Source organism: Elaeis guineensis, chromosome 2 (assembly GCF_000442705.2).
Source record: "Elaeis guineensis isolate ETL-2024a chromosome 2, EG11, whole genome shotgun sequence".
NCBI lineage: Eukaryota > Viridiplantae > Streptophyta > Magnoliopsida > Arecales > Arecaceae > Elaeis > Elaeis guineensis.
In genome coordinates this window covers 116,449,943-116,467,473 of record NC_025994.2, presented here as the reverse complement: position 1 = coordinate 116,467,473, position 17,531 = coordinate 116,449,943, and the positions used below count along the sequence as shown (strand labels likewise).

The window sequence follows — 17,531 nt, the reverse complement described above, 5'->3', positions numbered from 1 at the left end:
AATAAATATATACTAATGAAAAAATTAAGAAATTCCCTGTCCGCCTTCCTTCCCCCACTCTGGTATATAACCACCGCAAGAATTTCCCATCTTCGTCGCCAAAGCCGGCACTCGGAGACGGACAAGGATTCGATGGGCGAGTTCCGCGGAAACCCTAATCCCCAGCCCCAATCCTAGAAATCCACCGGCGATAGCAAGAACAACCTCAAGATCCCCTACCCTCCGATCTCTCCCGCTCTATCCCTCCTCCGAATCCAAGAAAAAGATCGTACTTTCTCCTTGAATTCCACCAATTCCCGCAGTTTCTTGTACAACAAGATTTTGATTTCTTGGTGTCCGAGGCGCATTAGCGAAGTCTTGATCTTTAAAAGGTCTCTTTTTATTTGGAGGAAAAGCTATCTTGGTTTTAGATTTGAGGAGATCCCGTGGGATTTATATAGTTGTACGTGTTTCTTGGAATTAGATCGCCTGATCCAATGAGCAGAATTGGTGGGATCTGTCCGAGTTGGCTATGAATCGGTTCGGGATCTTGAATTCTTGTTGAAGACGCCTGTGGGATGTAGATTTCTCTTTTTGGTGGGTTTGGATCTCTGGCATTGGAAGGGGAGGGCGGAATTGTAGGGTTTCGATTCTTTGGTTTTTGGTTTTCTTCTGTGCTTTTCTTGATCACTGTACATTTGTTGAGAGGGATTTGGAAGGGAGTGGGGAGATGAGAGCAAGGCCCGTGGCGGGGGAGGGACAATGACTGGAGGGTCATTGGGTCTTCGATCGTCGGGGAGTTATGGATCACTGCAAGCGCAGCCACACAACGGTGCCGCATTGCCGATTCAGTCGACCTCTGTCTCCGTCTCCATCCGCAAGCCGCAGAAGATGCTCCTCCAGAGCTCGAGAGAGAAAGAAAGGTTCCTGCTATGGATCTGCAAGCTCGCTGGCAGGAGGAAGATTGGGATGCTGCTGGTGCTGATCGCTTCAGCTGCAGTCATTCTGTCTTTCATCTCTGCTATGAGTAAAGGTCTGACTTTTCTTTCAATTCTCACCTCTCTTTATCCAGTTTACCGATCTATAAGTAGATGCTTTGATCTTTGAATTAAGTACGGTGGCATTGCTGATAGACATGTTGGACGGGATTTTCCATATCTATCTGTGAGTACAAATTGTCAGCATAAGCAGAGAATTTCCAATGTTCTATAATTTTCTTGCAGTTTCAAGTGAAGTTTTGCCTGATTTTCCAATTCTGAAAGGTTTCATTTTATGTTTCTTGGATGTGGATGGATCATGTGTTGATTCTTCTTCATCTCATTGCCATTAGGTTATATATTGCTCTTTCGAGAATCCAGATGGTAAAAAACATAAAAGATTATCTTCATTTATTGGTGCCTTCGGGGAGTAGTACAATATAACTGTGTAACTACTTGTCGCCTATAATTTGAAGTTGCTCTTGGTTACGGTCACCACCCACGATATTGCTGTGATTCCTAGTTTAAGTTTCTCCAGGTATCAGAAGTATGGATAGAAGTTTATTATAAAGAAATCACTGGTTTCTGTTGCTTGAAACCTGTAGATTATCAAACTTTCAACTAAGTTGTCCTCTGTGTATTCTGCCAACTGCGACTGGTTATCTACAAAATACCTATTATCATCATGAAAAGAATTCTGCTTATGTATTATGTACCAGTATTACTGCATCAAAGTTGAAGTGGTTAATTCTCTTTGTTTCTTTTTGATGATCTATGATTTATTCTGCTAGCAATTATCATAGCAGATAATCTTGTGTCATGGCTTATTTCAGATGAAGATGCATCAGAAGTTCCTCAGACTAACCTGGATTCTTCATATCATGTCTGGGGTCTTGTAAGCACTGGCAAGACAGCATTGCATAATGTGACACCTCCCTTGACTTCAGTAAAAGAGTCCAAGACAGAGATAACAGCAAATCCGAACCAACAGTCTGCAAGTGGTGATAATGAAACCCAGCCTTCTGTTCCAGTTCTTCCGCTCAGTGCAACTTTTACACGGCATCCTTGGAAAATTTCTCCTTTTCTCCCCCACCAGCTGACAGGAAACGTACTGGCCCACGCCGTAAGTTTGGTTTGATTATCAAAACTTTTAATTCATTTCTCTCTTAATAATTTTGTCATGGCACTGATGATTTCATTACTTAACCTCTTTTTTCTGTAGCATGCCCTGTGTGCTATATCCCTGCAGAGCAGGCCATGGTCTTCATGCCTGCTTTGCCATCAGCATCACCTGTCCTTAAGAACTTAACTTATGTTTCTGAAGAAAACTTAGCAGTGAATGAGACAAATGGAGGTACTATATTTGGAGGACATCCCTCTCTGCAGCAGAGAAATGAATCTTTTGATATTAGAGAGTCGATGTCTGTGCACTGTGGGTATGTTGACTCTAACTTGTTGCATTTGTTAACTTTTAGTTTCAATCTGTGTACATACTTGGATCAATGATCTGAATTTTTTTTTTCAGCTGATGTTAGCATCTCAGTCAACATCTTTTGTTATTGTCAGATTTGTTAGAGGAAAGAAACCTGGTCAAGGGACTGGGTTTGACATAAATGATGCGGATCTTCGTGAGATGGAGCAATGCCGTGGGGTAGTTGTGGCCTCTGCTATTTTTGGTATCTACACCCTACTACCTGCCACCGCTGCCCATGATTCTCTTTATCCAACTGAAAGAAAAAACTTACTTTTACATGATGACCAGGAAATTATGATATGATGCAACAACCGAGAAACATTAGTGAATATGCAAAGAGAAATGCGTGCTTTTATATGTTTGTGGATGAAGAAACAGAAGCCTACATAAAGAACACCACTAACCTGGACAGCATTCAAAGAGTTGGGTTATGGAGAGTGGTGGTAGTTCGAAACCTTCCTTATGTAGATGCAAGACGTAATGGAAAGGTACCCTTTTTCTTTTACTCAATAAGATTTTTTTCTTAGATTTTAAAATATAAGGTGTAGTGATTGTCAGCCTACTTTTGGCACACCTTTATGTCTTTAGAATTTGCATGAGAAAATTTGTTTATTTATTGTTTGAAATTTATTTATTGTTTGAAATTAATTGTTTCTGTCGGATCACATATTTCAGTATTTTGAAAATGATTTTCCTTTGTCTTATACTGGATTAGGGATAAGTTGGAATTTTCTGTTTTAAGAGTTTTACATATCATATTTTAGTGAAATAATGAGTGGAAGTGAGAGACTGGAGATGTAAAAGGTTCATGAGCCCTGATAACTAACAACCAAATGTGCAAGTATTCTTAAGGGCCTAAATCCTACACACAGGTGGTACCAACACTAAATAGTAGAGGGCCTCATTTTTAAAGATACCAAAATGCACATTGTTTATTTCTTTCAAGCACATCTTCAGCCATTTTTTGAAAATGTCTGACAGAAACAGGCAGCTCTTTAAGGTAGAGCTAGACTATTTATCAGCATGTCTCATCTATCATATCCATTTTTCTAAAGAAAATTCTTCAACAATGAGTTGATCTCATCAAAAATCCTGTCCCAAAGTCATTTGCTAATAGTTGGCTTGGTCCTTGTGACTGTAAAAGAGGCAACATGAATTTGTACTTTTTGGCCTATGTTGTGTCAAGGGAATCCCAAGTTTAAACATATGTTACATATAATATTCTTTCATATGGGGATTGATTGGCTGAAAGGACTCAACAGAAGTAGGGAAAAACTGTTTATAGTTGAAGAAAGACTCATGGTCATTGGAAGCAATCTTAATGCCTTACAAATGATAACATTGTGTAACTCTTGAATTGGTAATTTTGTCACTATTAAAGTTTAAAACATGTACATTGCTGTTCATGCAAGATAGAGGAGATTATGAGGAGGCTAAAATGACATTTTATAGTTTAGCTAGTTGTAGGATTGTCCTTTTCTTCACGATTTTGTTTTGGTTAATTAAGTATTTTTTTTGCCATATAAATATAAATTCCGTGGTGATATGTGAACAGAATTACAGTTCTGCTGATGGATAATGAGAATTGGGGATATGTCCATATGATTTCATGCACATTGGACTGTTGCTATTATGTTCCTTATATATGTTATGGGCTTATGGCAACAGAGTATTTGGCCATTGTCAAGAAAAAAGAAAAGCATATGGGTGTAGAATTGAAGCTGACTGCAAAGTCTCTCTCTCTCAAAAAAAAAAAAAAAAGAGGATGGATGGCAGTCTTTTCTAAAGGTCTTAGATCAATGCACATGAGAAATTAGTGAATAAGAATTTCAAAGAGTAACTTTGCTAATTATGACAATGACCATAAACATTTTAGCTAGACTTCAAGTGCTGCCTGGTACTGCTATAATATGCAACACACATGCTGCAAGTGGCTGTCATGATAAAACAGGACACTTGTTGAGTAGGTGTATGTTAGTCCTCTTATTGTGATTCATAATGAAATTGAATGGTACCCTTCTGGACTGAGCTTTTATAATGACCAATTCTATGAACTACACATTCTCCCCTTCTTTGGAAGGTTCAGTTTCACATCTTTACTTAAATACCCAACAGAGATATTTTGGATGCACATGGTAATGGTCAAAAATCAAGATCCAAGATTCCAAGTGGTGAACATAGGTTTCTGCTTGGTTTTTCCCCCATGAATTCAATGAAATAGAATGAACAAACATATTTTCAAGAATTAATTTGCATGTGAGCAAGTTTTGGATGGAAATAGTTTTATGCAAAAAGTAGTTTTTCACTAATAACTTAATATATCCAAATTGCTTGACTTGATCCTATCCTGCTTTGCCATTTGATGGATTATCAATATCCCCTAAACACATAGTATTTTCATGTAATCCATAGTTTTTTCTTTTTTTGCTACAAACAATAGAATAAAAAAATTGGAAAGTTTTCACTTTAAAATTTGAGCCCCTTCTTAACTTGAATTGCTTACTGTTATATCATGCTAGTTCTTGATAGTCCATTGAATATCATTAATTTGTGTAATAAACTTAGCTGTATTAGTTATTACAGTGTGCATCTAACTTGATTACCAGTATGTATTTCTATTTGAATGCTGAAAACACGTCTTATTTACACTAGGAAGCATTTAAACATAAATGAGATGTTACTGATATGTTTGTTTAGTGAATCCTAGTCTACCTTAAGAAATTTTCTCAACAACGTGCTCCAGGTGTTATCATCACTTTATCATATAGTGCATGTGCTATGCAGACCTTGGACTGGTCCATATAATCCTTTTGTTTGAAGAATAGTTTGGCTTGGTCTAATTGATTGAAGGACAAACTGTTTTTCGGCCAAATACAGTCAATATACTGTCATTAGACAAGAAAAGTTAACTATTTCTGGAAAGATAAGCTTTTAGACATGGTAATAAGGCTGAAAATGTTGCATAGTTTTCTATAGATGATAATGGTGATGCACATGAGTTTGGGAGAGATGAGAATGTTTGAGTGTATGAATGGTAAATCTTGTTTGGGTGGATCACTGGTAGAGCTAGAGTAGGCATGTTAAACAAAACCCTGGGATTATCTCTTAGAGGGGGTGAAACCTATGAAAAAATTGGATGCAAGTTATGAGTTTAAAATGCCTGCATTGATGACTGTCATGGCAACATTTGGGGAGTGAAATTTAATAAAACTGATTTAGAGAGACTGGATTAATCTTATTTATTGTGATTCTGATGAGCAGGCAAAGTATGAAGCATGTGGTATGTTGACATAATATAGTTAGAGACCGAATTATAGTGTGTGTACTTGCTTTTGCATTCTCATGTTTCTGTTGCCTTTCCCACGTAATATCACTTTGTATCTTGGATTGGCTTTGTTCTTTTAGGATGGTTGAAAGCAAGGTCTGTTGTACCGACCCATACCAAATGTACCATATCATACTGATAAAATATCAATATGATACTGAGGTTCGGTCCATAATATGAGTCAAACTGGTCCGTACTGGTCCATACTAAGCGGAACCATCTCGTATTTCCTGGCATTGCCTAAAGCAAGGGTGTATACTGTACCAACCAACCTGTCCCACCCACCTTTGGGCAGTACCATGATGAAAAATGGGAAAAAAGGGGTTGGGAGCTATGTCGGTATTGGTGTGTACCATACCATACCATACTATACCATGCTCAACTGGTAACATATCAAAATAGTACCTGGTAATGGTATCATTTATATTCAAACTTAGATAGCAAACTATTTTGTGTTTAATGATTAGGGAATATTTTACCATATAAAAAGCCTCGTAAGGATCATGGCCTGTTCTTCCACCTTCATTTGTATATATCAAAAGATCCTATCTAATTTTTACTGTTCTACATCTATGTAATTTAACCCAGAGAATTTTATCAATTTTCTTTTGGACACACTTTTGTTATAAATGTTGTTTTCAAAGCTTGAAGAATTACCTGAACGATTTTAGCTTTTGCCCATGTATTTGGTTGGTAACAAGAGATCACTTTAGTCAAGGGCAAAGTAAGAGGAGCTCTGTTTGATGCTTACTAGAGAAGCAAAGATAAGTATTAAGTCTTGACAAGGCCAATAGTGACTGTTGGATAACAGCAGGAAGTGGCTATGAAGTGTTTAATCAAATCTAGCACATTAGATGGATCATACCAGGAGTTTGGTAGATGATGATTTTAAATAGGTTACTTTTATTAGTGCTGAATAAGGAAGTTTCTTGAATTAGCAAGTATAAAAGTAATTTAGAGCGAACCTAGTAAGGCATATTGTTTATGAATATTAACAAGCTTGGAAGTTCCTGAGAGTTAGAGCACCCAAAATAGGAGTTTCCTTGAAAGACCCACAAGTTTTTTCTCTTTGCTTTTGTGAAAAATGATCCAAATACCAGGGAAAAACATTGAGAAGTTTTAAACAGAGTCCTGGAGACCCATAAGTGTTTTACAGTTTTAACATCCTCGAAACCATCATCCATCTTTTCCTTTTTTATCCTACCCTCAGAAATTCTCTGCTCCTTGTGATCCAATGAACTTGTTTAGTTTATCACTCTCTATGATAAAGGTGACCTAGTTCTTGCAATGAAGTTCATCAGGCTAATGTGGATCATCTAGGAGTCCCAATGCTTATTTCAATCCTTGCACATGCCAAAGAAGTAAATCTGCATTGGATGAATGTTTTCTCATCCCTCTTGGGAAATAAAACACACTTATCAGTGTGGGATAAAGGTGATTCATGGGGTTAAAAGGATTTAAAAATTTTATAATGTTTTCTACCATTCAAACATATACAAATTTTGATTTCCTTTTTTGAGCAATCAATAGTTATAGCGTTGACTTCCATTTCTGGCTTTTATCTGCTTTTCTATTATTTTAAGGGTGGCTTGCCAAGACATCCATTGATCACCTGTACCATGGCTTGCCTTTCCTTTTACCATGCTGCAGCTGCAACTTTCATTGAATGGTTCAACTTTTGGACTTTGGACCAGAGTTAGAACTACACAATTAGAAGTGTGGCATAAATAATCCAGTAATCAAAGTTAGTACAGATGTACTTGACTGATTAAAGGGGTCCCAGAACAGCTCTGTCTGCCTGTCTCTTCTTCTCTGCTTCACATTATTGTCCTTGATATTCTCAAACATTATAGCACTAGGCTTTTTTTTCTTGTGCAGCAATCATTATTCCACTGATGCCATGTGTTGCTTCAAAATGAAACCCTTGAAAATTATGCTATCCAGATTTTTGATCAGATAATTTTTTTCAATGGGTTGCTATTTTCTTAGTTCATGTTTTGCAATGCCAAAGAAGTTATTTAGATGGTTTCTGACAATAGGCTTTTGGCAGGTTCCAAAACTGCTGCTCCATAGGCTTTTTCCTAATGTGCGGTTTTCTCTTTGGATTGATGGAAAGCTTGAGCTTGTTGTGGATCCCTATCAAATTCTTGAGAGGTATAATACAAACTGAAAGCTTAGCTTCTTATCCATATCTAATTAGTATGCATGAATCAATTTATAGTGAAGCAACTACGTTCTTGGAAGGGTCTTAGTCAGCAGCCTTCATTAATAATACAACATGATGTCATGTATAGATCTATTATATTTTTTTGGAAGGGAAGTTGAGACAAAAAAGGGTCTTAAAAAATTCTTGTGGACCAATAGTAATGTGTGTGATTATGATAGTAGTTCTCATTTCTGAGTGTTTTGAAAAACAGAAATTGCATGTGTCCATCAGGTTAATGCATAGAGCGTTTGTGGTATGTGGAGCACATATGAAGCCACATATGCGGTTCATATTTTTTCAAATTTAAAATAAATGAATATGTAAATGGTTAAAAATTAGAAATAAATCAGAAAAATTCAAAAAAAAAAAAAACAGTTATGCATGTTCATTACTTATTTGAGATTTTTGAGTGCATATTCTGAATTCTAACATAACATGGCATATAAATGTAATATAATAACAGTATCATCCAATGAAGTATAGGCTAGGCTCAAACTTGCACGAGGAATAAACTATGAGTTGCAATAAAGTATTGTTAGAAGCCTGCAGTACATGTTTCATAAACAAAAGTGATCTGGAATACTTCTAGGTAGTAATTGATGGATATACTATCCCCAGCACTTATTCATGCAATTTTAATTTCTTCTCCCATCCAATGAGAGGAGTAGCTTCATATCTATTAGTTTTGAATCTGATCTGAACCTTATCTAGTAGATTTTAGTTAGATCCATGGCCCTGCTTTCTTGAGACTTATGCCATGAAAACTCCACCTCTGTGGCCTCATATGCGGGATGTGGCCGTATCTGCAGCCTGCTTATGTGGCCTAGGATATAAAGGGACCTGATATGCCTTGTGTGGTGTGTTCAGGGGCCACCTCTGCATATGCAACTACATAAACCACTTTTCGAAGCAGTGCTAGTTTTGCTACAATATTGTTAACTGCAAGTAATAATAACTAGAACAGTAATAAATGAGTGATAACTTATATGAACTACCAGACCATTATTGGTATAAATATTTAACTCATACATCTTATGTAACAAAAGCATATATACACCTGCAAAGCATACATAGCATATTATTTTTCAGTTTGGACATAAAGTCGTACCTATGCATTATAAGCAACCATGGCAACTACTTTCAGACCTATACTTCAGTAGGTTTAGCCCAGGTGGTTTACCTCACCTAAGTGAATAACTTCTTGGCTGTGATAGACTTGTAAATGGCAAGTATCTGATGTATGCAAGCAAGGGTTAAACATTGTGGGTAGCAAGGTAAATTCTCATGGAGAAATTATGCCACAAGAAATTAAGGGACTAAAACATTAAATCCAAGATAGTAGAATCTATCCATTGTACTTGAAACATTTAATTCTTCATGTGAATTTCTTTAGGAACTACTGATATTGCAATTGATGTTTTGCCAAAACTCTTTGTAGGTGGAGGAATTTATCAACCTTCATGAAGGAGCACTCCTGTTGCACCACTAATCTTTAATGGAACTTACTCTAGCTTAAAGCTAAATTGTCATCTCTGCTTCTTCTTCCTCCTCTTCCTCTTCTTCTTCTTCCTTTTTGATTTCTTATGAACCAAATTGGATTATGTTCTGGCAATTCCTTCTGTTTTTCCTATTAAAGCTTTCCTGTGTTGGGAAATAATAGCCTTATTACAAAATGTTGCACCATGCAACAATTTTTTTTTGGGAAAATTTTACTTGTACAAGCAATCCTCCACCTCATGTTCTGAGTTCTTAATTCTTCTCTTAATGCATTCACTGTTGCTTAAAAATGCAAGCTAATCTTCACACTAACAGGTTCCAAAAATAGTAGTTTGGCCTGACCTAGGATGCTACACCTCCATTTTTTTGTGGTAAAATGTATACCTGCTTTGGATTCTTCCCTGCATCCTGAGGCTTTTTGAGGTCATTTATGTCAGGATCTTTTTAGACCGTGCACTCTATTGAGCAAAGTAAAATGCGATAAACAACACGTTTTTTTTTCTTGCCATCTTTGAATCTGCATGTATCACATTTCTAGAAACATAAAATGTTATTTGTGCTTTCTTATCTTAGATTTTGGACTTATTAGATATTCCTTCTGGCTACTACGTTCTCCCTCCCTCTCTCTCTCTCTCTCTCTCTCGCACACACACATGTGCGCAAAAACAGGCACTCATGCCAGCTCCTCTTGTGCTTAGCCTAGAATCATAATATCTGTTACTTAAAAAATTGTGAAATCTTCCTATTTTGAAGCAGTAAGAAACAGCAATAAAGGGTAATATTAAACATTTATCTTCACTGGTAATTTGACCTTGACCTCCAAAAACTTCTAGATTGTTTTTGAATGTTTGAAAGTGGAAAGTATAAAATATAGCAGAACTATAGGAAATATAATTTTAGATCTCCAATGGACAAGGCCTGAGGTCTGTCCTTAGATAAGAACATCTGGTAGCATCTCAAATGGTTATGCTAAGAACAAGTTATTACAGAGATATTTGAGTTTGTAGATACCATGTTGCTACTTTTGTTTTCTTGACTTGGAATGAATTTATTTTGCCATCAGTGTTTTTGTGGGAATTCGCTTGGATTTGCTCTGTTCACCTAGGAGATAGTACCAGCACCAACTCTTTGATAGGTGGTGCATGCTTTGCAAACAGAGAATATGCAGCATATACGATGATTTTGGACTCTTCCTTTGCAGCATTGAATTGTTACTTGCTAATAGACACGGGCAGCACATTAACATGTGCACTGACACTCCACTCACCTTTATGCAGATATGTATGTGGTATGTACTAAGTGCATGCATTTATACCTATCTGTGCGCATGCGTGAATGTCCATTTGTGATTTTATTTCTCTATGTTGGATGTCATTTCATTATTGGTGTGTTACCAATAGTGCGGATTTCTTTAGGAGTTGGATTGTGAATATTGGGTTGGTGGTACTTGCACAAACTTGAGCTAGTTGTGAACCTCGTATAGGAGACTTGGATGGAGAGATCTTTGATGAGGCAGTTAGAATATCATTCTTCAATAATTCATTAGATGGTGCACTGCAATTTAGCTCATATTTAGATGCTACACTTGGAAATTATTTTAAGTTTCTTCAGTGTAGACATTTGGGTACCTTGACTTATCTCATTATCTTCTCAAAAGCTATCTCTTATTTCTTTCAGATTCTTGTGGCGGAAGAATGCTACTTTTGCGATCTCTAGGCACTACAGACGCTTTGATGTTTTTGAGGAAGCAGAGGCTAATAAAGCCGCAGGAAAGTATGATAATGCCTCAATCGACCACCAAATTGAGTTTTACAAGAGAGAGGGTTTAACACACTATTCCCTAGCTAAGCTTCCTATTACAAGCGGTGAGTGCTGGATTTTGTTTTATTGTCAACACATTTCTCCAGTGAATGCTGAAATTTTGTGCATGTGATTTTTGTTATCTGCAGATGTCCCTGAAGGCTGTGTGATCATCAGAGAACATATTCCCATCACCAATCTGTTCACCTGTCTGTGGTTTAATGAGGTTGATCGTTTTACCTCTAGAGATCAACTCAGTTTCAGTACTGTAAGGGACAAAATAATGTCTAGAGTAAACTGGAGTATCAACATGTTCATGGACTGTGAAAGGCGCAACTTTGTTGTTCAGGTACTTCATTTATATGTCTATATTTTGTAAGATTGCCACTATAAAATGGTGCTCCAAAAAGTCGAAAAATGTTCTGTTATATTATTTGATGGTCCTTGATATCAGGAGGTTTGCGTGATTGCTTTCTCTATCAAATGCTATTCTGCACTCTTGAACTTGTACTTGTTGTTCTGCTTGCTTTTCAGAAAGCATGTTGAAAAGTTTTCTGCAATTCTTCTTTTGTTTCCTATTGAAATTAAGTTAATTTTTCGGTCTAATGCATTTATCATGAATGTCTTTGCAGGCATACCACAGAGATTTGTTAGAACAAAGGCTTGCTTCCTTGAGCCATCCACCACCTCCTGTGGTGGTTCATGAATCGCCTGGAAATTCAGTTCCACGAAATGTTCTGCATGGGATTGCGAAAGCTCCTCCATCCAGGAAGCTGCCTATGAGGCGTGGGAGGGATAGGAAATCAAGTTCCAGGCATCACCGTAATAAAATTGTAAGAGAGAACAATACAATCTAAATTGTGTAATTTTTTTTCCCCAGGTCGCAACATAATTCATTGCAGGACACAGTATTTGGACTACTGCTCGGTAGTGGGCTCTATTTACGGAGTGCAAAAGGCTCTATTATTTTTTTTCAAAAATTGTTGATAGTCATTCATTTTTTTTGTAAATAACCAATTTAAAATAAATAGCAATTGAGTTGCTAGTGCTTCCCCCATGAACCAATCTGGCTTTTGTGATTTGATTGAAGGGGAGAAGTGGAGAACTTTTCTATGCATATCCCTTTTATTTTGGTTAAACAATATTCCAGTTTGTGCAGGGCGTAAGCTGTATTTTGTTTGTCCTGTTGGGTTGACAGCACAATTTTTCTATCATAACAATTAGCAGTCCATATTTGTCAGAACTAATCAAAGTTTGATATGAACAATTTAGCATGCAGACTGAATAGTCTAAGTTTCCACCATATTGTTTGGTGATTGATGGGAAATTCAGAAAAAAACTAGGCAAAGATACTGTGAAGAAGTAAAGGCTAGTGGATTGGCTGAATCTTCCTCATAAACCGTTATTTCCCAACTTTCTTGCACGGAGTACCGAGTAGCATATGGCTGTTGCGGCCCTGAGGTCATTCTTTCTCTGCAAATGTTTCCCTCTACTTAGAAGGCATGGTTTTATTTGATGGGAGGTCAAACAACTAAGCATTGACGTTCATAGTTACTGGGAAACCGAACTAGAAAACCAGTTCAATTCTTTGGAGAAACTTGTTGAGAAATGTGAATTTGACAAGGAACATATTGGACTCCAAATAACAGAGCTATGAAAAGAAGGGCATGACAAAGAGAGGGAGAGAGCTTTGTTACCAAAACCAAAAAAGAGAGGGAGAGAGCTGGGAGACTGCGAGGAGGAAGGGGTGCGGGGGGGAGAGGGGGGAGCTTTGTGGATTAATTTAGCTACTCACCAATTGACCCCAACTTGAGAAATAAAAAAAATCTATTTAAAACTAGTTTATGAACGGTTTTCAGATGGATTTTATTATCTTTTTTTGGTAAATTATCTTTCAAACATATTTTGTGTAATATTTTTGCTTTCTTTGTAATCACGCTTCTCTTTTCTCACATCAACTGATCAAGATTATTATGAATATCTGATCCATATGATTGCTTTTATCCTTCTTGAAGGCATTTTCTACCGATAAATTTCATATGGGATCATGCCAATCTTTTCTGGTTCTGGCCCCTAGGGTTCAGCGTGCTTGGCTAGTCTACAATGATTCATTCATAAAAGGACTTCTAAAATTTTTAAAGTTCTCAATGAAATGATACAATTCATGCTCTTATTGTGCACACTTTACATGCTTTAGTACCTCAGCCTGTCTTGATGCACATCTAGTTATGTTCTTGATGGGGCTAAAATGCTTGGGTTGAGACCCAGCATGTCACTTCATGATGTGATTTCAAGGATCAAATGATTTGCTTTCATAAATCTAGGCAGACTTGTGAGGACCAATTTATGAAGAAAACATCTCTACCATATATTGCATGAAAGATCTGGAGTTACTGTATTTGGAGTCCAGCATGCATGTTAGACTTGGAAGCGTTTCATATGGAGTGCTAATAATAATGTAACAACAAAACAGTAGATAACGCTAATAAAGCAAGCCCAGCATCCTTGTTAGGGCTGAACAGTGATTGGCTTAAGTCTGTTTCCTAAGGATTTTGTGATCGGTCCATTGTTTCAGCATTTCTTCTTTAACAGGTGCACGCAGATGGTGATCACTCGATCATATTATACATGCATCTCGTAGTTCAGTTGCATGGCATCCGGTGCTGTAGCGGAAACGAAACTGTTTGCAACTGGTGTGAATGAACTGGACGTATTCCACTTTTCTTCAAAAAAAAAAAATTGTGTGAGATTCCTTAATATCACACATGCGTTGTCTTAGGCTCGTCACCACTAATCTGAACAATCTATGTGTGTGTGGTTTTTGTAGTTCAAAAGTGTTTGAACTGTTGGAGTCTGCCTGATGCTGTGGGACCGATCAAACCGACTTCTTAGAAAAGAGAGAGAGAGAAAGAGGAGCGAGGAAAATTCAAAATAGTATTATGCTGAAAGTGCCATGGTATTGCATTCTCACTCTAGGTGCTTGTAACAGAGGATGGCTTATCATCGTATCCGAAATATCTTTTTTCCCATTTTAAAGGAGCGTAAGTGCCTTTTAGCTTCATAACCCTTGTTCTACAAAATCCATTAGGAAAAATAGGGAATCTATGGCAAACTTATGGTCACGCTTACCTCATATATTTCACTCACCTACACGATGTGAATGGTGCTTCATGTGGCTTTGCACGCCGATAGCCGTGTGTTCTTGTGGGTTGATTCATCAAATATTTATTTTAATATGCTACTATAGAAATGAATGATTATGATTGATTATATGGTATATATCATGTAGGATATAATTTCTCCGCCTTCCTTCGTCTCCTCTCCTCAAAATTGTGGTTATTCCTTTGGTTGCAGTTTTGAAGTTGATTTCCCTTACCGCGATATCTTTGGTGGGTTTCTTTTGGCAGGAGTATTGTTTTCTCAAATGGTATACCAATAGTGGATGAAGTTTGAAGGATTATTAGAAAAGGGAAAGGCTTGACATTTGGTCTGTTGCCTGATTGCCATTCGGTATTTTTAGCTCGTATAAAATTAGCATTTTATTATAGTCTCTGCACCCAGCTAGTATGATATTTCATTATTCTGCACATGGTGATATTTATATTTTTATGCAGTTATAATATATTTTGTATACCATCGTGCCTAAGGAGGGACAATCTGACAAATCATATAAAAAAGACCGTCAAAATGAATGGACAAATATAAAATTTTCGGTGGACAAGGTGGCAAACCGCTTGCCTATTTAATAGGACCCAGAATTAAGCTGGCCTTAAAAGGCAAAACGAATATTTAAAAAACTTCCGTTGCCGGGACTCGAACCCGGGTCTCTCGGGTGAGAGCCGAGTATCCTAACCAACTAGACTACAACGGAGGGTACATGACTCTGTATTTTTTGATTTTTCTAGGGAAGCTGGTCGAAGTACAAGAGCCCTTTAAGGAAGCAAGTTGAACGAAGAAAATCCCTTTTAACATGGGAAGCTCCCGAAACAATGACCTAGCTGAATTATTTTGTGACAACTTCGCCCCAAATTTAGTACGATTATGTTATCAAAAAATTTAACCCATGATAATACGAAACCAACATTCATTTTCTTTAAATATAATAACAATGCATTATAAATAAAAATAATAATACTATTTAATTTAAATATTTAATTAAACTAAAACTGGTTCAGAGCATCTAAATCCAAAAGTAAATATCAATCCAAACCTCAAAATTTATAATAACTACAAATCCATAAAAATAAACTAAATTTTTACTACAAAATTTTCAAACTTGCTTCGCAGATTCTAAAGCCTGAATTTTTTTCACCGGTCCTAGCCTTATTTCTCTGTACAAGAAAGAAAAAAAGAATATGAGCTACACTAGCCCAGTAAGTAGAACTTGCGCCTCCTTATCGGATCAAGCATAATTTTTTTATGATAATACAGTATTTAACAAGTAATAGATATTATAAAAATAAATATTTTATAGAGCATATAATAAAATAAGTTATAAGTTCATCATGCATGTATAAATCATGTATATTTCACAATCATGAATCATAAATCATTTTTGTCATGTATTCATGTCATGTTTCAAAACACTGCTCTCAGATATTCGTGCTAAGATCACTATTATATCCTGACATGACCATATTTCTTAATCGACAGAGTTCTTGATTCATGTGCCAACTTTATACCCGTTGGCAGGGCCATGTTTCATGTGGATGCTAGCTCCGGATGTCGACCTTCCCGAAGGATTCATTCATAGCTATTTGAGAGATTTTAAAATTTTCATATATTTTTTTTAAAACATACATATACATAATAATAAAAAATAATGAAATTCATGCTTCATAATCATGCTATTTTCACAAGATATATTTATGAAATCAATGTTCATAATAAAATATATTTTTTCATACAACATATGCTGATCTTTATTTGATGAAAAATATGATTTTATTAATAAAAGATCATATGCATGAAAATCATAAAATTTAAAAATAAATAAGAGCATAAGATCCACTTACTTCAATCGTCCTAGATTTTAGTCTTCCTTAAATGAATCAGATAATCCTATTTAAAATATTAAATCAGAATCAATTTTTATTCTATAAATTTAATAAAATTAAATAATAACAAAAAGTGATTGATTGGGTGACCAGTCAGATAAACCCCCCACATTAAATCGATTCGGGATCATAGGTCCCTAAAAGGAGAAAAGATGGCCTAATATAGAATCCATAGGTCTTCTTAGAGAGAGAAAGGAGGAGAGAGAAAATTTTTAGAGAGAGAAAATTTTAGAGAATGAAAGTAGAAAGAGAAAATGGAGAGAGAAGATAGGGAAAGAGAGAGAAAGAGGGGAGAGAGAAAATTCTTCTTTTTTTTTATTTTTTTTCTTTTTCTTTTCCTTTTCTTTTCTTCTTCTTCTTCTTTCTTTTCTTTTCTTCTTTCTCTTCCCGACCGAACAGAGGATGGATCGAGGGGAGGGGCTTAGTGCTCGAGCTCCGATGAAGGGCGGTGGCATGGTCGGATGTCCAATAGTGATGGTCGACAACGGAGAGCAAGGGATCACTGACAACAAGGCTCGACCGACGGGAGAAAATTTTTTGAAAAAATAGGGGACCCGCCCCTTTTCTTTTTATTTTTCGGTTATTGGCTAGTCACCGACGGTCAAGACCTTCAGAAAAAGAGTAGAGGTGAGGGTCCCATCCTAAAGGTGAGATGCCGCAAACGATGGCGTCGGTGGCCGAAAAAGAGAGAAAAAGGACTTGTCCGAACAAGGCAGAACGAGATCTTCATCTTTTCATGGATTTTCCGACGATCCCGATGGCCAACGAGAGTGCATGAAGCTATGAAAAAGAGGAAAGAAGAGAAGAAAGAGAGTCAGGGCTTACTTTCAACTCCGGTGAGGTTTTCGATGAGAAATTGAGGCGAACACAAGAACAGGGTCGGCAGCTTCAATGAGAAATTTTGAGAGAAAGAAGACGGAGATTTCAAGGCTGATCATGGCTGGCTATTGAGGGAGAGAAGGGAGATTTATATGAGTCTTCCCAAGATTTTTCAGTGGCCTTAGGAGTCCTACTCCTGGTCGGACATTGGGAAGAAGAAGACTCCTAATGGGAGTCTTTGTTTTCTGTTTCTTTTTTTTTTGTGGACCTGATGGGTCAAACTTAGGTGGGCTAGGTTTTTAAAATCGAGTATTACATTCTATCTCCCTAAAAAAAAATTTCATCCTCGAAATTAAGTTATATTGTTTGAGATATTTACGGTTCTTCTTGGCATTAT

At 36.8% G+C, this 17,531-nt stretch overlaps 1 protein-coding gene and 1 non-coding gene across 2 annotated transcripts; one reads left to right on the top strand and one right to left on the bottom strand.

The window, feature by feature from the left end:
- The first annotated feature begins 503 nt into the window (after positions 1–503).
- Positions 504–12,315, top strand: LOC105040886 (probable hexosyltransferase MUCI70). The gene is given in 10 exon segments (XM_010917631.4): positions 504–1,012; positions 1,790–2,020; positions 2,023–2,079; positions 2,179–2,392; positions 2,523–2,632; positions 2,719–2,918; positions 7,806–7,909; positions 11,136–11,323; positions 11,408–11,607; positions 11,891–12,315. Coding segments are annotated over 10 exon segments (1,800 nt in total). The 5' UTR covers positions 504–741; the 3' UTR covers positions 12,116–12,315.
- A 2,741-nt stretch (positions 12,316–15,056) lies between these two features.
- Positions 15,057–15,129, bottom strand: TRNAE-CUC (transfer RNA glutamic acid (anticodon CUC)). The gene has a single exon. It is a non-coding gene; the product is annotated as a tRNA-Glu (tRNA).
- Positions 15,130–17,531: the final 2,402 nt, after the last annotated feature.